Raw genomic sequence first — 19,226 nt, 5'->3', positions numbered from 1 at the left:
GTTTCACTATCATCCCTCGACCCCACCAAAGCCACGACTTGACAAACACTTGCTAAAGACTTCTTCTTCCTACCCATGACCTCCACCACCGGCAATGTTTCTTCTGGACCTTCCGCCCGAGTTACTTGCCCTCATCGCAGACTGTCTCGGAGCCTCTGAACTTCGCAAGTCTGTCGCCTACCTACTTCTCGCCAAACGCTGGTACCAGGCTGTGCTTCCTGTCTACCTCTCTCAACTTCCACTCTCCGATCTCTACCTCGCCTCTCACCACGACCTTGAGAGACTCCCCCCATCAGACACAGCGCTGAGTAACCTAATCCAAACGAAAGCGAAACGCTTGTCAGTCCGCTTCGTCGGCCATCCATCCATCCGTCCCAGTGTGGTTCCTTGGCACGACAACGGAGACCTCTACCACTCAGACAACCTTGGGCTCGATGGTACGAAGAGATTGAAAAACTGGCACTGCGACTGGATGACCGTTGGCCCGGTGGAGCGTTACAGTGGCCGAAGACGCTGGCATTGGCATAGAGAACAGGAAACTCTGCATCAATGGGGATACCGTATTAACAAGAAGCTCGTGGAGCTGGCTGCTATGATGTTCAATTCCAAATGTTTGGAGGAGTTTAGCCTGGAGGCTTCAAGCGAACATACTGACGAGCATGGTCCGCGCTGGGATTATTTACATGAATCTACCATTCGCAGTCTCATCTCCAGCCTCCCGTCCAGCCTCAACAATCTTACGCTGGATTTGTGCGGCTCGGGAACCATCACACCTGATCGCGGTATACCGACTGCCCATCTATGTCCTCTTATCGGCCAACGACTACGTGATTTCCGGAATGTCAGACTGCGGCTGCGGTGCATTTGCCCTCAAGTCCTTCGAAGCTCCTCGTTAATACCTAATGTCGGATCAAGATTGAAGACACTGATCATTAAGCTCAGCCTTCCATCCTTCCCTGAAGCTGCCGATGAAGTTCACAACGGTTATAATGAGTTTGATGCAAAATCGTGCCTTGTGACCGCAATTCCACTCTACAAAAGGATGATCGCAGCAGGGGTAGACTCCGCGAAAAACTCCCCTGAACTGTCACTGATGCGAATCTCCTACCGGTCGCAAAGTGATACTGATGATCGCTCAAGCTACAATCTTGCTGTGGCTGACTGTGTGAGAAAACAATACATGTTTGAGCCTACTGAGAAATTTTGTTACGAGGATGATGGGAGTCAGTGGGACGCATGGGAAGATAGTGACACTTTGCGAGATGGAGGACCTTTTGAGGAACTGTTGTGGTAGTGGCAGGCTCTTTCTCAGGAAGCAAATTTCGCCGTGCATCCTTTCGATGGTAAAGCTTGGGTGGCTTTGGCACCTCGTGCTCCTCAGTCTGTGTCAAAAAGTTGGAAGAGGAAGTCCTGCACCATTGAGGCAAAGGTCGCTCTCGGTCTGAAATCACTTGTTCTCGAAGCATCATCTACAGCAATTGGAACACTTGAATTCCGGATTCTCATTCAAGACTGACATCCACATGGCTCTCAACTACCCACTTTCATAAACATGTAAAGCACGCTCTCCCCGGGTCCCAGATTACAATAGGCCGTATCAGTTCAATTCCCAACATCAGTATGATCCGGGCCTCCACTCCCGCCCCCTCCCCACACTCTCCTCACATCCCAAGCTTCAGCCCCATTCTCCACCCCAGTCCCAATGCCCAGCGCGGTCAGCGGAATGGTTACCAATTGTTCTGAACGATATGTTAGACAGGTCCCCAAAGCGACACAGGCGCTTCCGCGCTTGGCGAGGGAGGAGTCGGAGCCACAGTTCGCCAACACCACCGCCGCGGTACCGTCGGGACCGGGGCCGGCGATCCAGGCTCGGAGTTGGAGAGCATCTGAAGCACCGACGGTGGGCGAGCCGGTGCGGTTGCGCGGTTGCATAGGATACGTGGCGGTGAAGGCGGTCTGTGCCGTTGCTTCGTCGTCGTCGTATTTGAGCATGGACCCTAGAGTTTCCCGGGTCGTTCGGTCTGAAACCTGTGATCATGTTTGCGCCAGCGCCGATCCAATGGACGGCCATGGTGTAGCGTTGGATGTCGGATCAACCGGATAGGGATTGTGGGTTTCCGACGTAGGTGTTGTCCATGTCTGGGCGGATGGCGACGGGAGTGGTTTGTCGGGTTCGGTCGAGGGGTTGTGGGGTTATGAAGACGCGGTGGGCTTCGATGACCTGTTGGACCGCGTCGAAGGATGTGAAGGTAGATGCGCTGCGATGGCGTATGGGGTTTGGGGGCATTAAGAGTCTGAGAGTCACAAGCATAGTCATCATTGTTGACATCAGTATCGAGGCGCAGTGTATCAGCGTTCGTCTTCCAGACGTCCCATTCCGGCTCGTCTCGGTCGAGACCCCATGAGATGTCAAGACTGATGCTGAGGCCGCAATTCGTGATGGCTTGGCGATATTTGGCAACGGATTGGCTGGTGTCCGCTGGCAATGTCTCGCCGGGGTTGGGAGATCCAGGCGTTAGGTAGTCGAGTTTAAGCATATCAACACCGCTGTTCCATGGCTAATGTACTTAGATGCTTCGAGAGCGTCATTTTGGGGTTGCTTACATCGACGCCAGATTGCAAACAATAGAGTCATGCCACTGCTGGACGCCGTCGGCGCCCCAGTTGAATGCTTGCCGTAGATTATAGGTCACGCTAGTATCAAGGACATCACAATCTTGATGGTAGTGTTCTCAATAGTGATCCCACCATCTCCGACGAAGGCACCGGGTAGTAGGTAGATGCCAATCTTGTAGCCTTTGTTATGTGCATGATCTACGAAGCCTGCCAAAGACTTGCACCGAGTGAATATGTTGGCATTGTCGGGCACGATACGTCCATACTGGTCACCGCCGTTCAAAGACCAGCCAGAGTCAATGCTGCAATAGTAGTCAAAGCCTGAGGTCAGGACCATCAGGTCGCATTGTTGCGCAAAATGGTAGTCGTTGAATCGTCGGAACCGGCCGGTTTGTAGGTACTTGGGTTGGCTTGAAGACCCAAGGAGTTCCATCCTCGAGCTGCGCTTGAGAATCCACCAACGGACGTAGCATAAGTTAGAATGAAGAATGGCTACGTTTAGACAGTAGCAAGGCTAGTTATATTTGACAGTCTTTTTGCGAATGGGATTCCCTATACTAGACCGTTAAGGATCATAGATACGGGGAATAACAGCTTCATAGCTCGATTTCTTCGAATGCTTTTCAAGAGAACCAATGAGCACGAAGCCTTCCGGTGTCTCTACTTAGTTGAGGACGTACTGTATCATAGCGCACTATGAGCCCTCTGACTATCGATGCTTTCTTTTTGTCCCCTGTAAGACACAAAGCCGTTCGTCGACAATGAAGTCTTTTCGAATGATTTCGATCTTTCTTCTCATCTTGTGGTGGTCTTCCACGCGCACAGCATTGATTAGCAACCCTGCCATCCTGGCATAGCACTGCATACTTTAGCCTTGGAGGTCACTCCATGAAACACAGGAGCAAGAGGCTGAGCGGAAGGCGCGTCCCGCCCCCAAATTTGTTGATGATAACGTTGTGCAACGGTTCAATTTGAGCACAGTCTCATAGCCGTCTCTATAAATAAGTCTGAATAGTTAACACGAGTAACTTATTTATCCATGTTGTTGGATCTAATGTGCCCGAGCGGAGTTGGAAATTCAATCTGATGCGGTTGTCACTACGTGCAAGGGTTTGATTGGCCAAGGCCAGATGAGTCAGCTAATCGGCATCTTCGAAATTTCTCCGACTCCGTCTCTTCCTTTACATCTGACATTAATAATCGCCAACTCCAAGCACGGAAGAAGGCTTTCATTTTTTCTTCCGTCCGACATGCTGCGTGTGCCTCGTACTACTGAAACATTTTCAGCAGATCGGAAAGGAAGCTGCAGGAATGCAGGCCATTGAACAGCCTATTCCAATGGGGTATGGGGGAGAATCGATTCTGATGGCGGAGAATCCTCAATCTGTCCCTAGTCCTTCCAGGCAGTCCAGCATCCGAGCATGTGCCATGTGTGTCAAGGCGAAGGCCAAGTGTACCCCTCACCCAGCGGTCGAGGGAATTTGCCAGCGGTAATTTACCATTCTTTAGGAAGCGCAGTAGCCTTTTGGTGATAGCTAAGATCCCGCAGGTGTCATCGTCTGAAAAAGCAATGCTTCTTACACGAACGGCCAAGCCGTAAGCGTACACGGACGTCGAAGCCAACGTATGTACCGAGTCAGCCTTTTCCCTTCCCACGCGCGACTGATCTCCTGTTTAGACGCGTTGCCCAATTAGAACAGAAGCTAGACGGTCTAGTTACTTTACTAACATCCAATCAATCTGCCTCACAAAAGACGCCATTGAGTCAGGCGTCCGGTGTTCCTTTACCAAGATCACCAATGTCTCTGGATTCCAATGCATCGACAGCTGGACTTTCCATTGCAACGCCTCAGTCAATCAATTTGGACGCAGAAACAACCGCCGTGAAAATCCTCGGTGGCGCTATCGCCCCAGCTGACCTTGTGTGTACTACGACCGTTGAAAAATTGTCAATTGCGTGTCAAGGCATGTCACAGCTTGACCCCCATGAGCAAGAAGCACAAGATTTGCTACTCGAATTCAAGGAAAATATGACAGAGCAGTTTCCTTTCGTTGTGGTAGACCCGTATATTACCTCGCAAAGCCTTCATCAAGAGAGACCGTTGCTTTGGAAAGCTATCATCATTGCGGCGTCGCATGGAAACTCGTATCGCCAAATGGTACTCGGGGCTGATCTGATGGAGGATCTCACTAAGCGCTTGCTGTTGAGAGCCGAAGTGTCTCTCGACCTGCTTCAAGCGCTACTGGTTTTCATTGCATGGTACGAATTATATGCTCTTCGATCCCTTGGCCGATACTACATTGGTAGAACTGCAAGCATTGATGGCACTGCAGGTACCACTATCACACTCTCGTCAACCCACAAATCACCAATCTGCTTCACTTGACTAAGGCTTTGATCAACAATATGGGCTTGAATCGCACACAGACAACCTACGATCGTGGCAAATTCTTCCTGGACGGGCACGAATCCTTTAAACCCAGAACTCAGTCATCCCATGGATTAGAGTCTAGCAGGTTTGACGGGTGGCGAGCCCTTGCTGGCTGTTTCTATCTGACATCTGTGTACGTTTCTTTCATTTTCTGACCTCACGTGTGTCTATTTCATCCATGGAGCTTGAACTCTTGATTAGGATATCTGCCAGCTGCCGAGGTTTGGAGCCACAATTCAACACATCCTACATATTAGAATGCTGTCACAAGCTCGAAGAGGCTGGAGAGTATCAAAGTGACGTTGTACTAGCGCAGCTTGTGCGCCTTCAAGAGATCTGGTATCGCATGAGTCGTAGCTTTCCATACGACGAATCCCTTGCTTCTCGAAGACCAGACGCTCCTGTAGAGATGTTTGTGAGAGCGTGGCAAAAGGAGCTGGAGACATTCTGGGCTTCACTGCCCGTTGAGTCTCAACAAAATAGTAAGCCTCCTGTACAATCCATAAGAAGTGCATCAATTAACTGCATGTCTACTCAAGAGCTTCTACTCGCAACATATCACACTACCCAAATCGCTCTTTACGAGATTGACTTCCCTATGTGCCTACCCCGAGTCGGTTTTCAAGTCTTCGATAGGACGGGAAGACTCGAATTTATCTACGCCAGTCTCCTGGCGACGAGGAAAGTCTTTGGCGTCTATTCATCAATCCTTGTCGGAAGACTATCCGGCATCTGCTTTACACTGTGGGCTCAATTTAACTATGCACTCCTAAATGCCGTCAAACTTCTTACCACTGAGGCCGATGGTTGGGATTTGCAGCATGCGCGAAATGTTCTCACATTCCCTGATATCCTGCACAGCCAAGTCACGTCGATCGAAGAGACAATTTCCAGACGCGGTCTCGTCTTAGAAAACGCTATGTATGGGAAAGATGTGTTTATCCGCTTCCTTAGGAAAGTACATCACGCATTACGATGGTACGAATCATCACGCGTTTCGAGGATTGAGTATGAAGGGATGGATGACAAGCCCACCGACCCTAATGGGTCCCTCGAAACGACTGACACAGGAGAGTCGCTCCCGGTCTTCGACGATGCTTTCTGGCAAACGCTTTTTGATGACAACTGGATGCTCGTAGGGGATGGAACCAGCACATGATGCCAAAAAGGAAACGATCCATTCGCGCTTGTTCAGAGTAGCAATTTCGACTTGCCGTTGAAGTCCAGCAACTCTACCGACTGGCCTTGAGAGGTACCAACGAGTGCTGAGACACTTTCCCTTTGGTACCGCCTTCTCCTCCACGAACTTTGCCCGAATGAAGGATTCTCGGGAGGAACAATGAACCCTCGTGAAAGTGTTGGGGGTGAGCAGTACAGACCCGCTAATCTGGCTCTGTTCATCCCGTGCGCGGAGTTGAGTGGCTGCTATCCCATCCACTGGCGCCTGGGGTCCAAAATGTCTTGGCCGGTAGGGCTGGACCTCTGAATCTTGGACCCCCGCCAGTGGATGGGATAGAGATGGAAACAAGCAGGAGGAAATGAACCAGAAGGAAGCGCAGAAGGGAACGGATGGAAAAAGTTCGAAGAAATCTGTTAACGTTATCTTTCTAGACCCTCAAAGAGAGTCTGGAGGCAGCAACAGGAGGCGCGGAACGAATCACATTTGGTTGAATCATGTATGAGTAATCGATAGAACAAGGATGTTTGGATGCACGACGAACCTTGAAAAGAGGACCTTCAATATTGCTCGGATGAAGCTTGAAAAGAAGAGCGTTGATACTTCCCGGAAGAATGGAGGCGGCGGGATGGTGCTCTAGAAAGGACTCTTTCTACTGTCTTCTTCCTCGTCATCTGTCAAAGAGTAAGGATGTGTTCTGAATAAGCCTTACTTGACTCAGCCACGAGGATTGAATGCGAACTTACTCAACGAGGTCACGCCGCATCTGACCTAATAGTGGGCCAGTGAGCTTCTAGAAGATCAGACATCTGCCAGGTTTTGTACCGTTGTTGTATATCCGCACGGGCTACTCCATAATTAGCATTCCCATCCGGGTTTTGCATCTTTATACCCTGCGCTATGCTGAACCTCATCGTTTCTTCACCATCGAAAGAGGCTGGCATTCCCGTTGCCACTGGCGGATGCTTGCTTTCTCGTTGGAATTTGTCACGATACTTCATACGGTAGACAACGAAGTCCATGCGTTGATCTCGGCTCTCCCATAGCCGAAATCAATTTCCCACAGCCGCGGTAGACTTTCATCTTCTTCATACTCGGTGTGGTTCCTGGGCTGCGCTGGCCGCAGCGAAATCGATGGATGGAGTAGCTGGCTGAAATGAGTCGCGAACAACCAAAATGCGCCCATTTCCCAATCAATCGGCCATGCATGTACAAGAAAATCAGAGCTGTGGCTTCATATCCAATCGTTTACAAAGGTCTGCCATTGAACGAGAGGACAAATCAGGGAAAGCAAAAGGCAATGGACCCCACCCTCTTCGCTGTCATCGAGCATCCGCCATATGCACCCGCGGAATCTCATACACAGAGCTGCAAGTTTGGAGGTCTCATAAGGCAGCCCACAGAGTAGAAACGTCAGCATCGCCACACATCGTCTTCGGGCTCGATCCATGGCCCCCAGGCATCATCGAGGATATACTTGCTTTCAGGTTAGGCAGGCTCTGTCGTGGTACCAAGACCTTCCAAGGCAAGGAAGGGGTGGTTGCAGATGGAGAGCGCGTAAGCGGATATTGGTGGCTACACGGCTAAGGTATTGAAAGGCTAGTGCATCCGATATGATACAGCCTCAGTCCGGCTTACGCTCTTCCCTCCTGACCATGCGTTGTGTCAAACTTTTTGTCTTTCTGCGCAAGATGTGGCGACCTCGTCAGCTGCGGGCGCGGTGAGCCCTAGCACGGAGCGCATGTATTGGTGGCATTGTCATTTTAATACATCCAATATCGAGCGATGATAGCGTGAGGTGCCGTGCGCAATTGACTTACGGGGTAATATTTTTACGAGCGCAAAGGATGGAACTTGCTCGCTGCCATGATAGAGATGGTAAGTAGTGAGGGTTCCTCTATCGTCTTTAGCACTGGCTGGCTACTGCTCTACAAACGCTTGCCAACAGAAAGAGTTTTCGGTGATTCGCCCTCGCTGGGTTTTAATCTTGATGAGAGCATACACGATAGTCTGATCTTCGTCTTATCCTACTTCATCACCAGTATTATCAATATGTATCACTCCAGATGTTCGGATTCAAGAATAGCCAAAGTTCCAAGGAATCAGAAAACGAAAAGAAGGACAGGAACAGGCCATCCATCTCTTTACCTAGTCACTCAGGATATGTCCTCGCGTCCGACCTCAACCGCTCAAGTAAGGCCTCTTCACCCTCCTCCGGCGGCTTCGTGACTCCGATAAATGGCCTCTCGTTGGCCTCGCACACTGTGCCCTTGGGTGGCATTCCTCCAGTCTGGAAGTACTTTCGGATATATCGCGCCATGCACAAATTGGGGGAGCTGAACATGCAGTGGCCTTCCCCGTCCGATGCTAAGACGACAGAGCCGGGCCAGCGAGAAGCCATAGTGTGGGCACTTGTTTTGTGGTCAGTATCAGATGGTATGGTGATGTGGAGAAGGGGGTTTGGAGAAGGTTTACTTTCGGATCGGCGTAACAGGATCATGAGTATTTCCCAAAATCAACATCGGCTTTGCCGTCTGCCCGGTAAACGGTCCCGGGACTCGCCATTTCGGTCGGACATCGTAGCCCACGCATTGCATGCGAATATGAGCCCATGACTCGCCTAACCATCGACTCTGCCGCCGTAGTTCGTCAGCGTAGGCTCCGTAATCTGCTTTGCTCATCTCATATGTCCTAAAATCGCCGTCCGTACACAAGATCGCTAGCTGTGTTTCTGGACCTGGGGTCCGGCATCCCGGCGCGTAGGGTGGGGCGTCGAGACATTCTTCGCTGGGCGTAGAGACGCGCTGGGAAGCTTGTTTGACCATGGCCAATGAAGTGCCGTTCCCCTTCGAGAGATCGTTGAGCATTCTTGCAAAATCGGGGAAGTATCCTATGGGTCCGTAGAGGGCGGGCCGGATCGCCGACATTACGTCTGAGTAGGTAATGAGGTCTGGTGCCATGGAGCCCGTGGCAGGAACACCTATGGGATTCTCGTAAAGGGAGTTTACCGTGTCTTCGAATTTGTCGCTGATAGCTTGCGCGCCGCCTTCTGTGTACAGGTCACATTTGTCTGGACCGGCTCTGTCGCAGTATTCGCAGACTTTCGGAATGATTTTGTCGGTGTCTTGAAGATTGGTAAACCATTCACCACGAGCAAAATCTTCTGCGTCAGCTACGCCGTCGATGACGGCACGTTCGATGCGATGGGGTTGCATAGTTGCAAAGTTTGCACCGAGCACTGTGCCGTACGAAAGACCCCAGTATAAGAGCTTCTCTTCCCCTTTTTGCCATTTTGTCCTCTCTTTGGCGGCAGTGGCATAGTGCCCGCTTGACTGACCAATACTGGCTAACGCTTGCTTCTCCCGCCATTGTCCGTGCCGCTCGAGGACTTCGACCATGTCTGCAACGACTGGGGATGTGTTCATGTGATAAGCCAGTTTGTCCTCGACGTTCTCGCCACCTGCAACACGCTTAGAGCACCCTTCGCTAAGAGCTTTCGTTCTCTCGAAGACATTGTTGAATGCATCGTCGGAACTCCCACTGATACCCTGCGCGCCTGACTGCAGAGTCCAGATATCCCTCGAAGCCGCGGTCGGAAAGCATGAGTAACGTGGCGTCGTGTTGTTGACACCGCGAGGGTCCATGCCAAGGATGTCATAGTACTTTGGAGAAATGTGAATATCAATGTCATCGAGTGAAGGGTCAACGTCGGAGTCTACGATCATCTGGTAAGTCTTCCCGTGCTTTATGATGAAGTCGACGCCTGATGAGCCAGGGCCACCAATCTGGACCCATAGAAGTCCGCCGTATCTGGAATCTGTGACAGGTACTCTTGCAGCTAATTTTATCACCGCTAGACCAACGCGAGGGTCGCCAGGCTCGGTGTTGTTCCAATCCATGGGCAAATCTAAGCGGGCGCATTGGAAGTCGCCGAAACAGTCATGGTACTCGATCTCTTTGCTTGGGGTGATCTGCGAAGAGAATTAAGTACTGCCATATAAAATCATTCGCCATGCAATGATATTATAGAATCTTTGCCTGCAAGCAATGGATGCGGTCACGAATGAACAAGGGTAGGTTGTTTACTTTACTCCATGGCTCCGTCAAGTTCGAAAGGTACGGGTCAGAGCTCTGTCCGCCCACAGAATCCTTCACATGATCCAAAGTACTGTCACTCATCCAACCGCTCGAGAATAGACTCGCTGCCCATTTCCCAACTACAAGCAGACCAGCACCAACAAATATGCGTTGAAGCCATTGAGGCGTTTCACTCCTCGGAGGGCCGAGTGAAGATTCAGCGGCTTTCTTGAGAGGCATCTTCGTCTACGTATATATAATTGAGTAAGTGACTGCTCTTGGCGCAGGGTGATGACTGGAATGAATAGCCTATTTTCTTACCAAATCGTAATTTCCGGTAGGATTGTCCACACCAGTATCATAGCAGCTTGATGATTACATATGTACAACCAATATACATGCAAAAAAGCTCTGTGATACTCGATGCCGAACGCGGGGCCCGAGTCTAATTGGGGAAGTGAAAAGCAGCCCGGAAAAACACGGATTGGAGGGGACAACGACGAGGTACGAGTAGCATATAAAACTATTGCTTCTCCGGTTGAATCCAAAATTCGCTCCTCACCTTCTGCCAGGAACAAGTTGGGAGAAAGCTGGGAGGCTGAGACGAATAATACGTTCACAGCCGCTGTAATGTGGGCCGGGCCGGTATCGATATCCTTGACCAAGATAGGTTAGTGTATCGCAAGTAAGACTCTTCTAGCGTGGTATATTTCCTTCACCGAAGAGCTTCGACGACATAAACATTACACGTTGAGCAAAGTCACAACGTATCAATTCTTGTGCTGATGAGGTGAATAGCCTTGTGTAGGTTGATGCGGAAAATACTGCCTGTCCTTCTCTCCAGACATCGCTATGTGCAAACGACAGAGATTTCAATGACCGAATAATACCTCGGAAAACATATCTGCTCTAAGTCCGCATCCGGCAGAGATGAACAATCAGAGTTTTCTCCATCTTCAGGCCTCTGAGTTGCTGAATTAGTTATCTTCACAAGGCTCCCGACGGTCTACACCGTCGGTCCAGAGGCCGGAACCGGTCCACCGTAAAGCTATATACACACGGTCAGTAGTCGGTTCCAATGTTAGACCGTTCAACTACTTATTGGACTGGTCCGACTAAGAGTCGAGGCTATAATTCTAATAGTATTATGGATTTTCGACTTAGGTACTATATTCCGTAAGCGTGACGGGCTTAAAGGAGGCTATGAATTATATAGCGATGCTAAAAAAAGTGATAAGGATAGTAAGAGCTTCGAATAGCTCGGATTTGTTATCACAATATGTCATAATAATGTGGTTATAGATTAGTAATATCTATTATGATTAAATATTCACTATAAACTGTAGCCATCAAATCCATGAATAGGACCGGTGAACTAATAGTCGGATCGGTCCATAAACAACATGGACCAGTCGACCGACTATTAATGAAATACTCCAACTGGTCCGCCAGACGGTCCAATGGACCGGTCTGGACTAGCATTGAAGCGGTTGACGGTGGACCGTTGGGACTTGGGAGCCTTGTATCTTCATCACCATGCTTCTTTTGTGTCAAAGAGTAAGTAGTTGAAGGCTCTTGGATTTGGTGGAAACCGACGATGCTGTGAAGAATGGATGTAGTTCAATTTGTAAACGTGTCCCTTCCCATCGATAGTGGCGACGCCGCAGGATTCGGATGACTTCTTCAAAAGATTAATAATTCTAATACCTCCCATGTCAATGGCTCGAATCGTATGCTGGCTGCATTTCGTATCCATCCAACATTTCAAAGACCGCCCATTGTCTAGAACCGTAAGGATGACATCTGGAGGTTTTCGTGTAAAGTCAGCAACAGTCAAGGTCACTGGCAATTGCGGCTTACCTTCGACACCATCCTGCTCATCAAGGCCGATTGTATATCTTGGAAACCCTGCGCGCCACGATCTCCTCCAACTCGTCCCGTCGCATTCGAGCTTCCTCGTCACTAACATGCGGACTGGCATCAGGAATATAGGATATCAGACCCTGTGGACCCTGCGTAAAACGAATGCGCCCTGCCAAAGCACTCGGCAAGAATTCTTCAACAGGGTGGTCTCGGGCAAATTGTGTAAATGCGCAACCTGGGCAGAAATACAAAGTATGTGCGGCATCGAACAACCGGATGTGAAGGCAGTGTTTCAGAAAGTCGTACTGAATGACTGTCACAGAGGACAATCCTGCCGGTATGTTCTCCAGCGCCATGCTCCAGTGTAGGATTGAGAGTGCCAGCTCCCGCAGGTTTTTGTAATTATCCTGCCAACCCTGCCTAGTGTGGCTGGAGCTGGGGTGCCCACGGCGGTCTAGTAGCGGGAGGGCGGCACCACTACAGTCCAGCGGAGTTAGCAACTCGGTGCACGGTGGGTAAAGCGATTTAGAGACCGTGCTTACAGGTCGAAAGTCATGTTGGTGATGAGCGAGCGGCTGCCTTGGAATTCTCTTGAGAAGAATTGCATTGTGTTAATGGGTTCGTCCATGACAAAGCTGTTCTTCTTGTAGAGGTATCCGATACCTTCGTCACGGATTTGCTTGCAGGTACCCAAGATTGAAGGGTGCACAGATACCGAGTCAGCAGAGTATGGCCGAACCTCCGTGTTCGACACTAGGAGGTATCTGAGTATATCGTCTCTCAATTCAAATGGCAGATCTAGCAGAGAAGGCGGTTGACGCTCCACAACAACAAGGCGTGTCGATGGCTGATGGATTTCCGGTCTTACGATGTCCATGTCTTCAGTCAAGTGCAGCAAGGCCAGTTGGGGGACCCGCAAGTCTAGAGTGTCTTGCATTCTTGAGGGTATGGTGGCTCTGGAGAAATGGTCAGTGGCTTTGCGGGTCTAAGGATCTGCGGAGGCTTGCATAGACACTCACTTGTTGGGAAGCAGGCAGGTAAGTATCCAAGGTACCGATTGAAGTTCTATTGTCTTCGAACACGGTAAGAGGGCAGGCAATCTGTGATTTGGTAGCCTTGATGTAGGCTGCGTCGTTGAAGGAAGCTGTCAGAGTACTTTAAGGTTGAAGGATTGAGGAAGGAGCCAGACCGAGCCCAGTGTTGAGAGAGCAGATCACATTGTCCGACTGGACAAGCAAGACATCATGTGGTATATGTATTAGACGCTAATATCATTGCCCCAGCACAATCATGCAGCGAGAGGGGTGAATGCAAAGCTTTGCTCGACCCCAGGAGTCTGCCTTTTGTGAGAAGCGTTGCCTGTTCAAGTGACAGTGAACGAGAATATGAACTTGGAACGAGATCTGCACAAGATCAGACTCTTTATCAATACAATGGGCCTTCAATGATATTCAGACTAAATTGTTGTGTGAGTTAAGGCTACAGGCAGAGCACCTGCCTATTCGGGCCTAGCGTGTCTTGGCAGATTCACTTGCTAGGTACTATGTCCTGACTCCTCTCTACACTACATAGACCTCCTCATCAATTGAATCCTAGTTACACACCATTAAATTGATTGGCATAGTCCCAACATAAATTATGTACCAGATGCAAATTCAGATTGAGGTTTTCTGGTTGCACGTATCTTTGCTATTTGTTTGTCTCTAGTCCTGATATCAAGCCGCATGTGGTCAGAAAACTACAAATAGTAGTACTCTTCTCATGGTTGAGAAGATGATGGATGTCTGCTCCGTCAAGCGGAGGAGGGTAAGACGAGCAAGGATTTTCATGGGGCTAGTGACGCTGTGGCTTTCGGACTCTATTGAGTCTCAACTTTGAAGACGCAGTCGGGGTTGAGCTAAAAGACTGTGATTCATGGAAAGTAGAAATACACGTCGAATATTTCCAATAATCTCTGAGCAGGTTCGACCATTGGTTGGCTTTATAAGAGCAGTTTTGCAATGTTGAAAGCGGGTTCAGGAAGGGAAGAGTGCAATCGTGGATAAAACTTGCGAATGAATACCCTCTTGCACAAGGATTTTCGACTTCGTGATCGCTATCCAACTGTGAATGCTGATGACGTGTTTTCGTTTCGCCGTTGATCTATACTTTTCCACAACTAAGAGTGACACTGCGCCTGTTCGACAAAGAAGTCTTGGTCTCATTGATACGTTATGAATCCTCCAATCCCATTGTATTTGTCACGGAACTCACTTGACGCAGTTGGGCTCGCAACAACAGACCGTCGCCGAGCTGTGAAATCATGAGTATTGCCAGCAAGCAGACCAAAAGCGAATGACCGAGGGGTCGACTTACTACCGCCCCTAGATTTGCTTCTGCCATTCTTTGACTTCTTGCAAGCCGGCAACGACACCCTTACTTTTCAATGCATGCCCTTGTAACCACTCTTGCTTCTGTGTCTCGTCGATGTGCCCTCTCAGCACGATCAATTTTCGAAGTACTACACGAACGATAGCCCAAACGCGGAGGCAGCATACCTTTTGGCAAACGGGGAGGTCACATTTTCAGTCCTGCCAGCAACGACTGGCACGTGGAAAATTTTATGACGACTCGTCGTAGATGGAGTTCGTTGAAACACATTTGTATATGAAGAAAGTGATCATGACCTCGCTGTAGAATTGCTTGTTAAGCAAAGCGAGACGACGAGTTTCTGATTTTCTGGACCATTGTCTCGCATATTCCAGTCTTGAGGGGTAGGAAAGGTCGAATCTTTCTCCACAGGGTTTTCCTCTATAGGTTTCGGCAATAAGTCCAATAACCATCCTCGCTACCATCTCGCGAATCTCAAAGGGAGGCGACAGAAATTGAAAGCCATTGAAAGACCGCCATCTTTCGTGAACTCTATGGTGGAGCTGTGCAGGCACGTACTGCAAACATTTCCTATTGATCGACCAGGATTCCCGACATCGATTGTAACTGCATATATCAGAAGCGTTTATGTTGTTCTTCTTCAAGCTCCCAACCGAGGCAAGGATGGAGGTCAACGCTGCAGTCTGTAGACCTTTACTTGCCATGATCTTTGCTCCTGGCGTTTGCCGGATGTGCATCTTGACTGGCAGTGCACGGGGAGAACGATGGCTGTAGAACCTCTATCTGCTGATCTTCTTTGTTGATCTGGGTTGCCGCCGCTTGCTGGGAAAAGAATGATTTATTCGCTGCAAGCGATGCACCTGGCATTGTAAATACGAACCAGAGATTTACCTGCAGAGAATACATATTTGTTCACTGTATGCTTGACTGGCCAAAGATCCCAGACAAGATCCTGAGTTGATTCTGAGCCTTCTTCATCACAGGGCTATCCCAATCATGGACTGCGTAGAAAGGTTCCGAAGGGACTGAAGGCAATAGACCTGCCATCATGTGGATTGCAGTGACAGCAGTCTCTGTGTGAAAGAACTCAAGGTTCTTGCAATTATAAGTGGTGAACCTCAAGTTCTCTCTCGGTTCATCTAGTGTTCAAGGCTTGATGGCGATGTCTCAAGGGGTGAACAAGAGACTGACAAAGAGAGGAGAGTAAGATGCTATCATTGTGACATTAGTCGTCCTGACCACCTCACTGATTAGAGTGATGAAGATGGTGGTACGAAGTAAGGTAGACCTTAGTTTAGATAGGATGTCTTCTTGAAGTGAAGTTCGCTTCTCTCAACACACTTTGCGGACTTGGGGGCAGAGCAGTCATGCCGGTGAGGCTGTTGTTAGACTCTAAACCGTGTTGTGTTTACAGAGAAGGATCTCTGCTGATTAAGAGTCAAGACGACATACTCAATCACAACAGATGATCCTGTACCAAGCTTGCGGCTCATAATGAAGTCAGTTTGGGATGAGAGGCGCTACGAGGTTTAAAACACTAGCGGTGAAAACTATTTCCCCTACCTTACCTTAGTCATCGTCACCATCGCAACTTTCACAAGCCACTATCATCAGCATTTCGTAGCGCCATCTTCGTAGCATTACAGCTGTTTCCTAAAAAATAGTAATAAAGCCGGTCCATCAACTTCGACCGCATCCAATGACTCGATCACAACCTAACAACATGCCTAGACGGACATCAGTCAACCAAGGCCACCTAAACCTACATCCAGACGTTCAACAAGACAAGCCAGGACCGAAAGGGAACGAGCCCAAAGACCTCATGATTACACCCCAGGTGTTAAATGCTCCATGGGCGAGGCCATGCAGAGAATGCCGCAGCCTAGGAATACCCTGCGGCGAATTGAGGAGGATGGGTGAACAGTGCCCCCAGTGCGCGACACTTGGGTACACCTGTCATTCAACGGCCGAGGACGCCAAAAATGCTATAATCACGGATATGATGGCGAAGCTTCGGCAATCCGCCATCATGGACGCTACGGCCGCTGATGTTGAAACCTCCGCTCGGCACGCCTGGCGCAAAGAGAAGGTGCCTCCGGTCGACGTTGAATCGTATACGCAGCCGTTTCTCTCCTTCATCTCCGAGAACCCCACTACCTTTCACGCTGTAGCAACCGTATGCAAGAGACTCGAATCGCGTGGCTTTACGAATCTATCGGAGCGCGACTCGTGGACAAGCAAGCTTTCAAGAGGTGGCAAATACTGCTTCACACGAAATGGCAGTAGTGTGATTGCTTTCGTCGTTGGCAACAACTACGAGTCCGGAAACGGAGCAAGTGTCATTGCTAGCCATATCGATGCTCTTACTACACGGGTGAAGCCCATTCCGACACTGTCTACCAAGGCAGGCTACATCCAGCTTGGCGTCGCGCCTTACGCTGGAGCGTTAAACAATACCTGGTGGGATAGGGATCTAGGAATTGGAGGGAGAGTGTTGGTGAAAAATAGTAAGACTGGGAAGATAGAGACGAAGTTAGTCAAATTGGGATGGCCTATTGCCAGGATACCGACATTGGCGCCTCACTTTGGCGCCGCTGCGGACCTCTCGCATCCCAACAAAGAGACCGAGATGGTTCCTATTATCGGCTTGGACAACGCACAGTCCGAGGATGATTCATCGGATAAACGACAGGACTTCAATATCCTAGGCGGCGCTGGGACCTTCACGGCTACACAGCCAGAGCGATTGGTAAAAGCAATAGCAGGAGAGATGAACATCCAAGACTGTAAGCGTTGTATTCTGTCATACTAATCGAGTTACTAAAATCTGCCAGATAGCAGCATCGTCAACTGGGAGCTCGAGCTTTTCGACACTCAACCGGCCCAGCTCGGCGGCCTGGACAAAGAATTCATCTTCGCAGGGCGTGTCGATGACAAACTCTGCTCCTTCGCCGCTATTGAGGCACTCATTGCCTCCAGCCTTGACGACACTGACTCCAGCTCCATCAAAATAGTGGGGTGCTTCGATGATGAGGAAATTGGCTCACTTCTTCGCCAAGGCGCGCATAGCAATCTTCTCCCAAGCGCTCTGGAGCGCATCTGCGAAGCTTTCTCCGAAAAGAGTTGCGGGGCCAACTGCGTGTCCCAGATGTACGCGAATAGCTTCTTGATCTCTGCAGATGTCTCTCATGCCGTGAATCCCAACTTCATGGGCGCATACCTGGAGAACCACGCCCCGAGGCTCAATACTGGCATTGCCATCCAGGCAGATCCGAATGGCCATACTACGACTGACGGCATCAGTACGGCTTTCCTGCAACGCGTTGCTGACAAGTGTGATGCCAAGCTGCAGGTCTTTCAAATCAGGAATGATAGCAGGAGTGGTGGTACTGTGGGGCCGATGCTGTCAAGTGCGATGGGCATGAGGGCGATCGATGCGGGCTTGCCGCAGCTCAGTATGCATAGCATTCGGGCGACGATCGGCAGTCAGGATCCAGGGCTAGGTGTGAAGCTATTCAAGGGCTTCTTCGATCATTTTGAAGAGGTTGATGCGGAGTTCAGGTAAGCTGGGAACAGCGGAGGGATGATCTCTTGTACGAGCCCCAGGCATCATCGAGCATTGCCTGGCATCTCTGCTGTAATCAACAGATTGAATGCTCGGACTCTGTAGTTTTATGACAAACAAAACGTCATTTAGCAAGGACAATGCTGCCGAAAAGAATCAAACTCGTGGCTTTTCAAGCTCTTCTGAGATTTAATTTGCATCTTGAGCGGCGGCGATCATCACTTCTTCCCCACAGTCCCAGGCCGACTCAGTCAGAAGTCGACACTTTGGACCCCCGTTCCCATCTTCTCATGGTATCAAACGCGGCGTCACAAGTCCTTCAAATGTCAATTGGGCTTTCCCGTCGATTGCTTAGCTGCCATCTGGTTTAGCTGTTGCCAAAGTCATTACTGTCCGTCATCAGACTCAGAATAGTCTCCCCTGTTGTCGCTGTGGCTGCGTCGGTGGGGCCCCACTTGCAAAACGAAGGGCTAGCACTGATGGACAATAAAAGAATAACACGAGATGTCCTTTACCGGTAGACAGACGCAAAGGTCTCAAGTGTAAGGTCTCGTAGCATGATCCTTTGACACGCACTCTTTTCGATCGCATTCTGGCGCAATCGATCATGTGATCAACACCACTAGCTTACTCGACAATGTGAAAGCATGTCTGTCTTCGAACTTTTACAGTACCTCAAGATCACTTGTTCTTGTTGCTACCTTCTACGTTCTCCACCCGTTATCTCAGTCCACTTTACAAAACACTCAAGTCACGAAGCGGTTGACGAAAACTAGCTGCTGCAGCGAGCGGTGTGAGGCATTCAGAGCTGCAACTTGAAAATTCTAGAAACGGTGGATAGCATCCAGGAACTCCATACAACGCAAATCTAAAATCGACACTCTTTAAAAAGCATGTACGCTACCAGAGTTCAGGAAAACCTACTGACCAGTGCTAGGCAACATGCGGGCTCAGCACCTTCCTTAGTCGCAGACCTCTGAATATCATGTGTTTTGAATGCAAAAGACGAAAGTTGTCTTCATGTAAGGGATCCACAGCTTGCTAGGAGCACGGCGTCTGGAGCACCTCATAGCTATCCTTTCAAGCCGTCGATCGCACCTTCAGCACCTTTCGAATTACGCAGAGT

At 49.6% G+C, this 19,226-nt stretch overlaps 6 protein-coding genes across 6 annotated transcripts; 3 read left to right on the top strand and 3 right to left on the bottom strand.

Annotated features, from left to right (window-relative positions):
- Positions 1 to 94: 94 nt before the first annotated feature.
- On the top strand, positions 95 to 1,294 carry HO133_005343 (uncharacterized protein; the record flags this gene model as incomplete). Its single annotated transcript, XM_037296253.1, has 1 exon — positions 95 to 1,294. One exon carries the CDS (start codon positions 95 to 97, stop codon positions 1,292 to 1,294), a length of 1,200 nt encoding a protein of 399 aa, XP_037148235.1.
- A 308-nt stretch (positions 1,295 to 1,602) lies between these two features.
- HO133_005342 (uncharacterized protein) lies at positions 1,603 to 3,049 on the bottom strand (the record flags this gene model as incomplete). Its single annotated transcript, XM_037296252.1, has 3 exons — positions 1,603 to 2,021; positions 2,222 to 2,547; positions 2,694 to 3,049. 3 exons carry the CDS (start codon positions 3,047 to 3,049, stop codon positions 1,603 to 1,605), a joined length of 1,101 nt encoding a protein of 366 aa, XP_037148234.1.
- A 1,366-nt stretch (positions 3,050 to 4,415) lies between these two features.
- HO133_005341 (uncharacterized protein) lies at positions 4,416 to 6,207 on the top strand (the record flags this gene model as incomplete). Its single annotated transcript, XM_037296251.1, has 3 exons — positions 4,416 to 4,876; positions 4,951 to 5,133; positions 5,262 to 6,207. 3 exons carry the CDS (start codon positions 4,416 to 4,418, stop codon positions 6,205 to 6,207), a joined length of 1,590 nt encoding a protein of 529 aa, XP_037148233.1.
- Positions 6,208 to 8,377: 2,170 nt separating this feature from the next.
- Positions 8,378 to 10,542, bottom strand: HO133_005340 (uncharacterized protein; the record flags this gene model as incomplete). Its single annotated transcript, XM_037296250.1, has 3 exons — positions 8,378 to 8,636; positions 8,701 to 10,196; positions 10,312 to 10,542. 3 exons carry the CDS (start codon positions 10,540 to 10,542, stop codon positions 8,378 to 8,380), a joined length of 1,986 nt encoding a protein of 661 aa, XP_037148232.1.
- A 1,640-nt stretch (positions 10,543 to 12,182) lies between these two features.
- Positions 12,183 to 13,102, bottom strand: HO133_005339 (uncharacterized protein; the record flags this gene model as incomplete). The annotated part of the gene is made up of 2 exons (XM_037296249.1): positions 12,183 to 12,642; positions 12,708 to 13,102. The coding sequence occupies 2 exons, from the start codon at positions 13,100 to 13,102 to the stop codon at positions 12,183 to 12,185; spliced, it is 855 nt and encodes a 284-aa protein (XP_037148231.1).
- Positions 13,103 to 16,234: 3,132 nt separating this feature from the next.
- Positions 16,235 to 18,100, top strand: HO133_005338 (uncharacterized protein; the record flags this gene model as incomplete). Its single annotated transcript, XM_037296248.1, has 2 exons — positions 16,235 to 17,321; positions 17,370 to 18,100. The coding sequence occupies 2 exons, from the start codon at positions 16,235 to 16,237 to the stop codon at positions 18,098 to 18,100; spliced, it is 1,818 nt and encodes a 605-aa protein (XP_037148230.1).
- Positions 18,101 to 19,226: the final 1,126 nt, after the last annotated feature.

Source organism: Letharia lupina (assembly GCF_014066315.1).
Source record: "Letharia lupina isolate WasteWater1 chromosome Unknown contig_21, whole genome shotgun sequence".
Lineage (NCBI taxonomy): Eukaryota > Fungi > Ascomycota > Lecanoromycetes > Lecanorales > Parmeliaceae > Letharia > Letharia lupina.
Note: the sequence above shows the minus strand (reverse complement) of the source record. Positions and strands in the feature narration are given on the sequence as shown.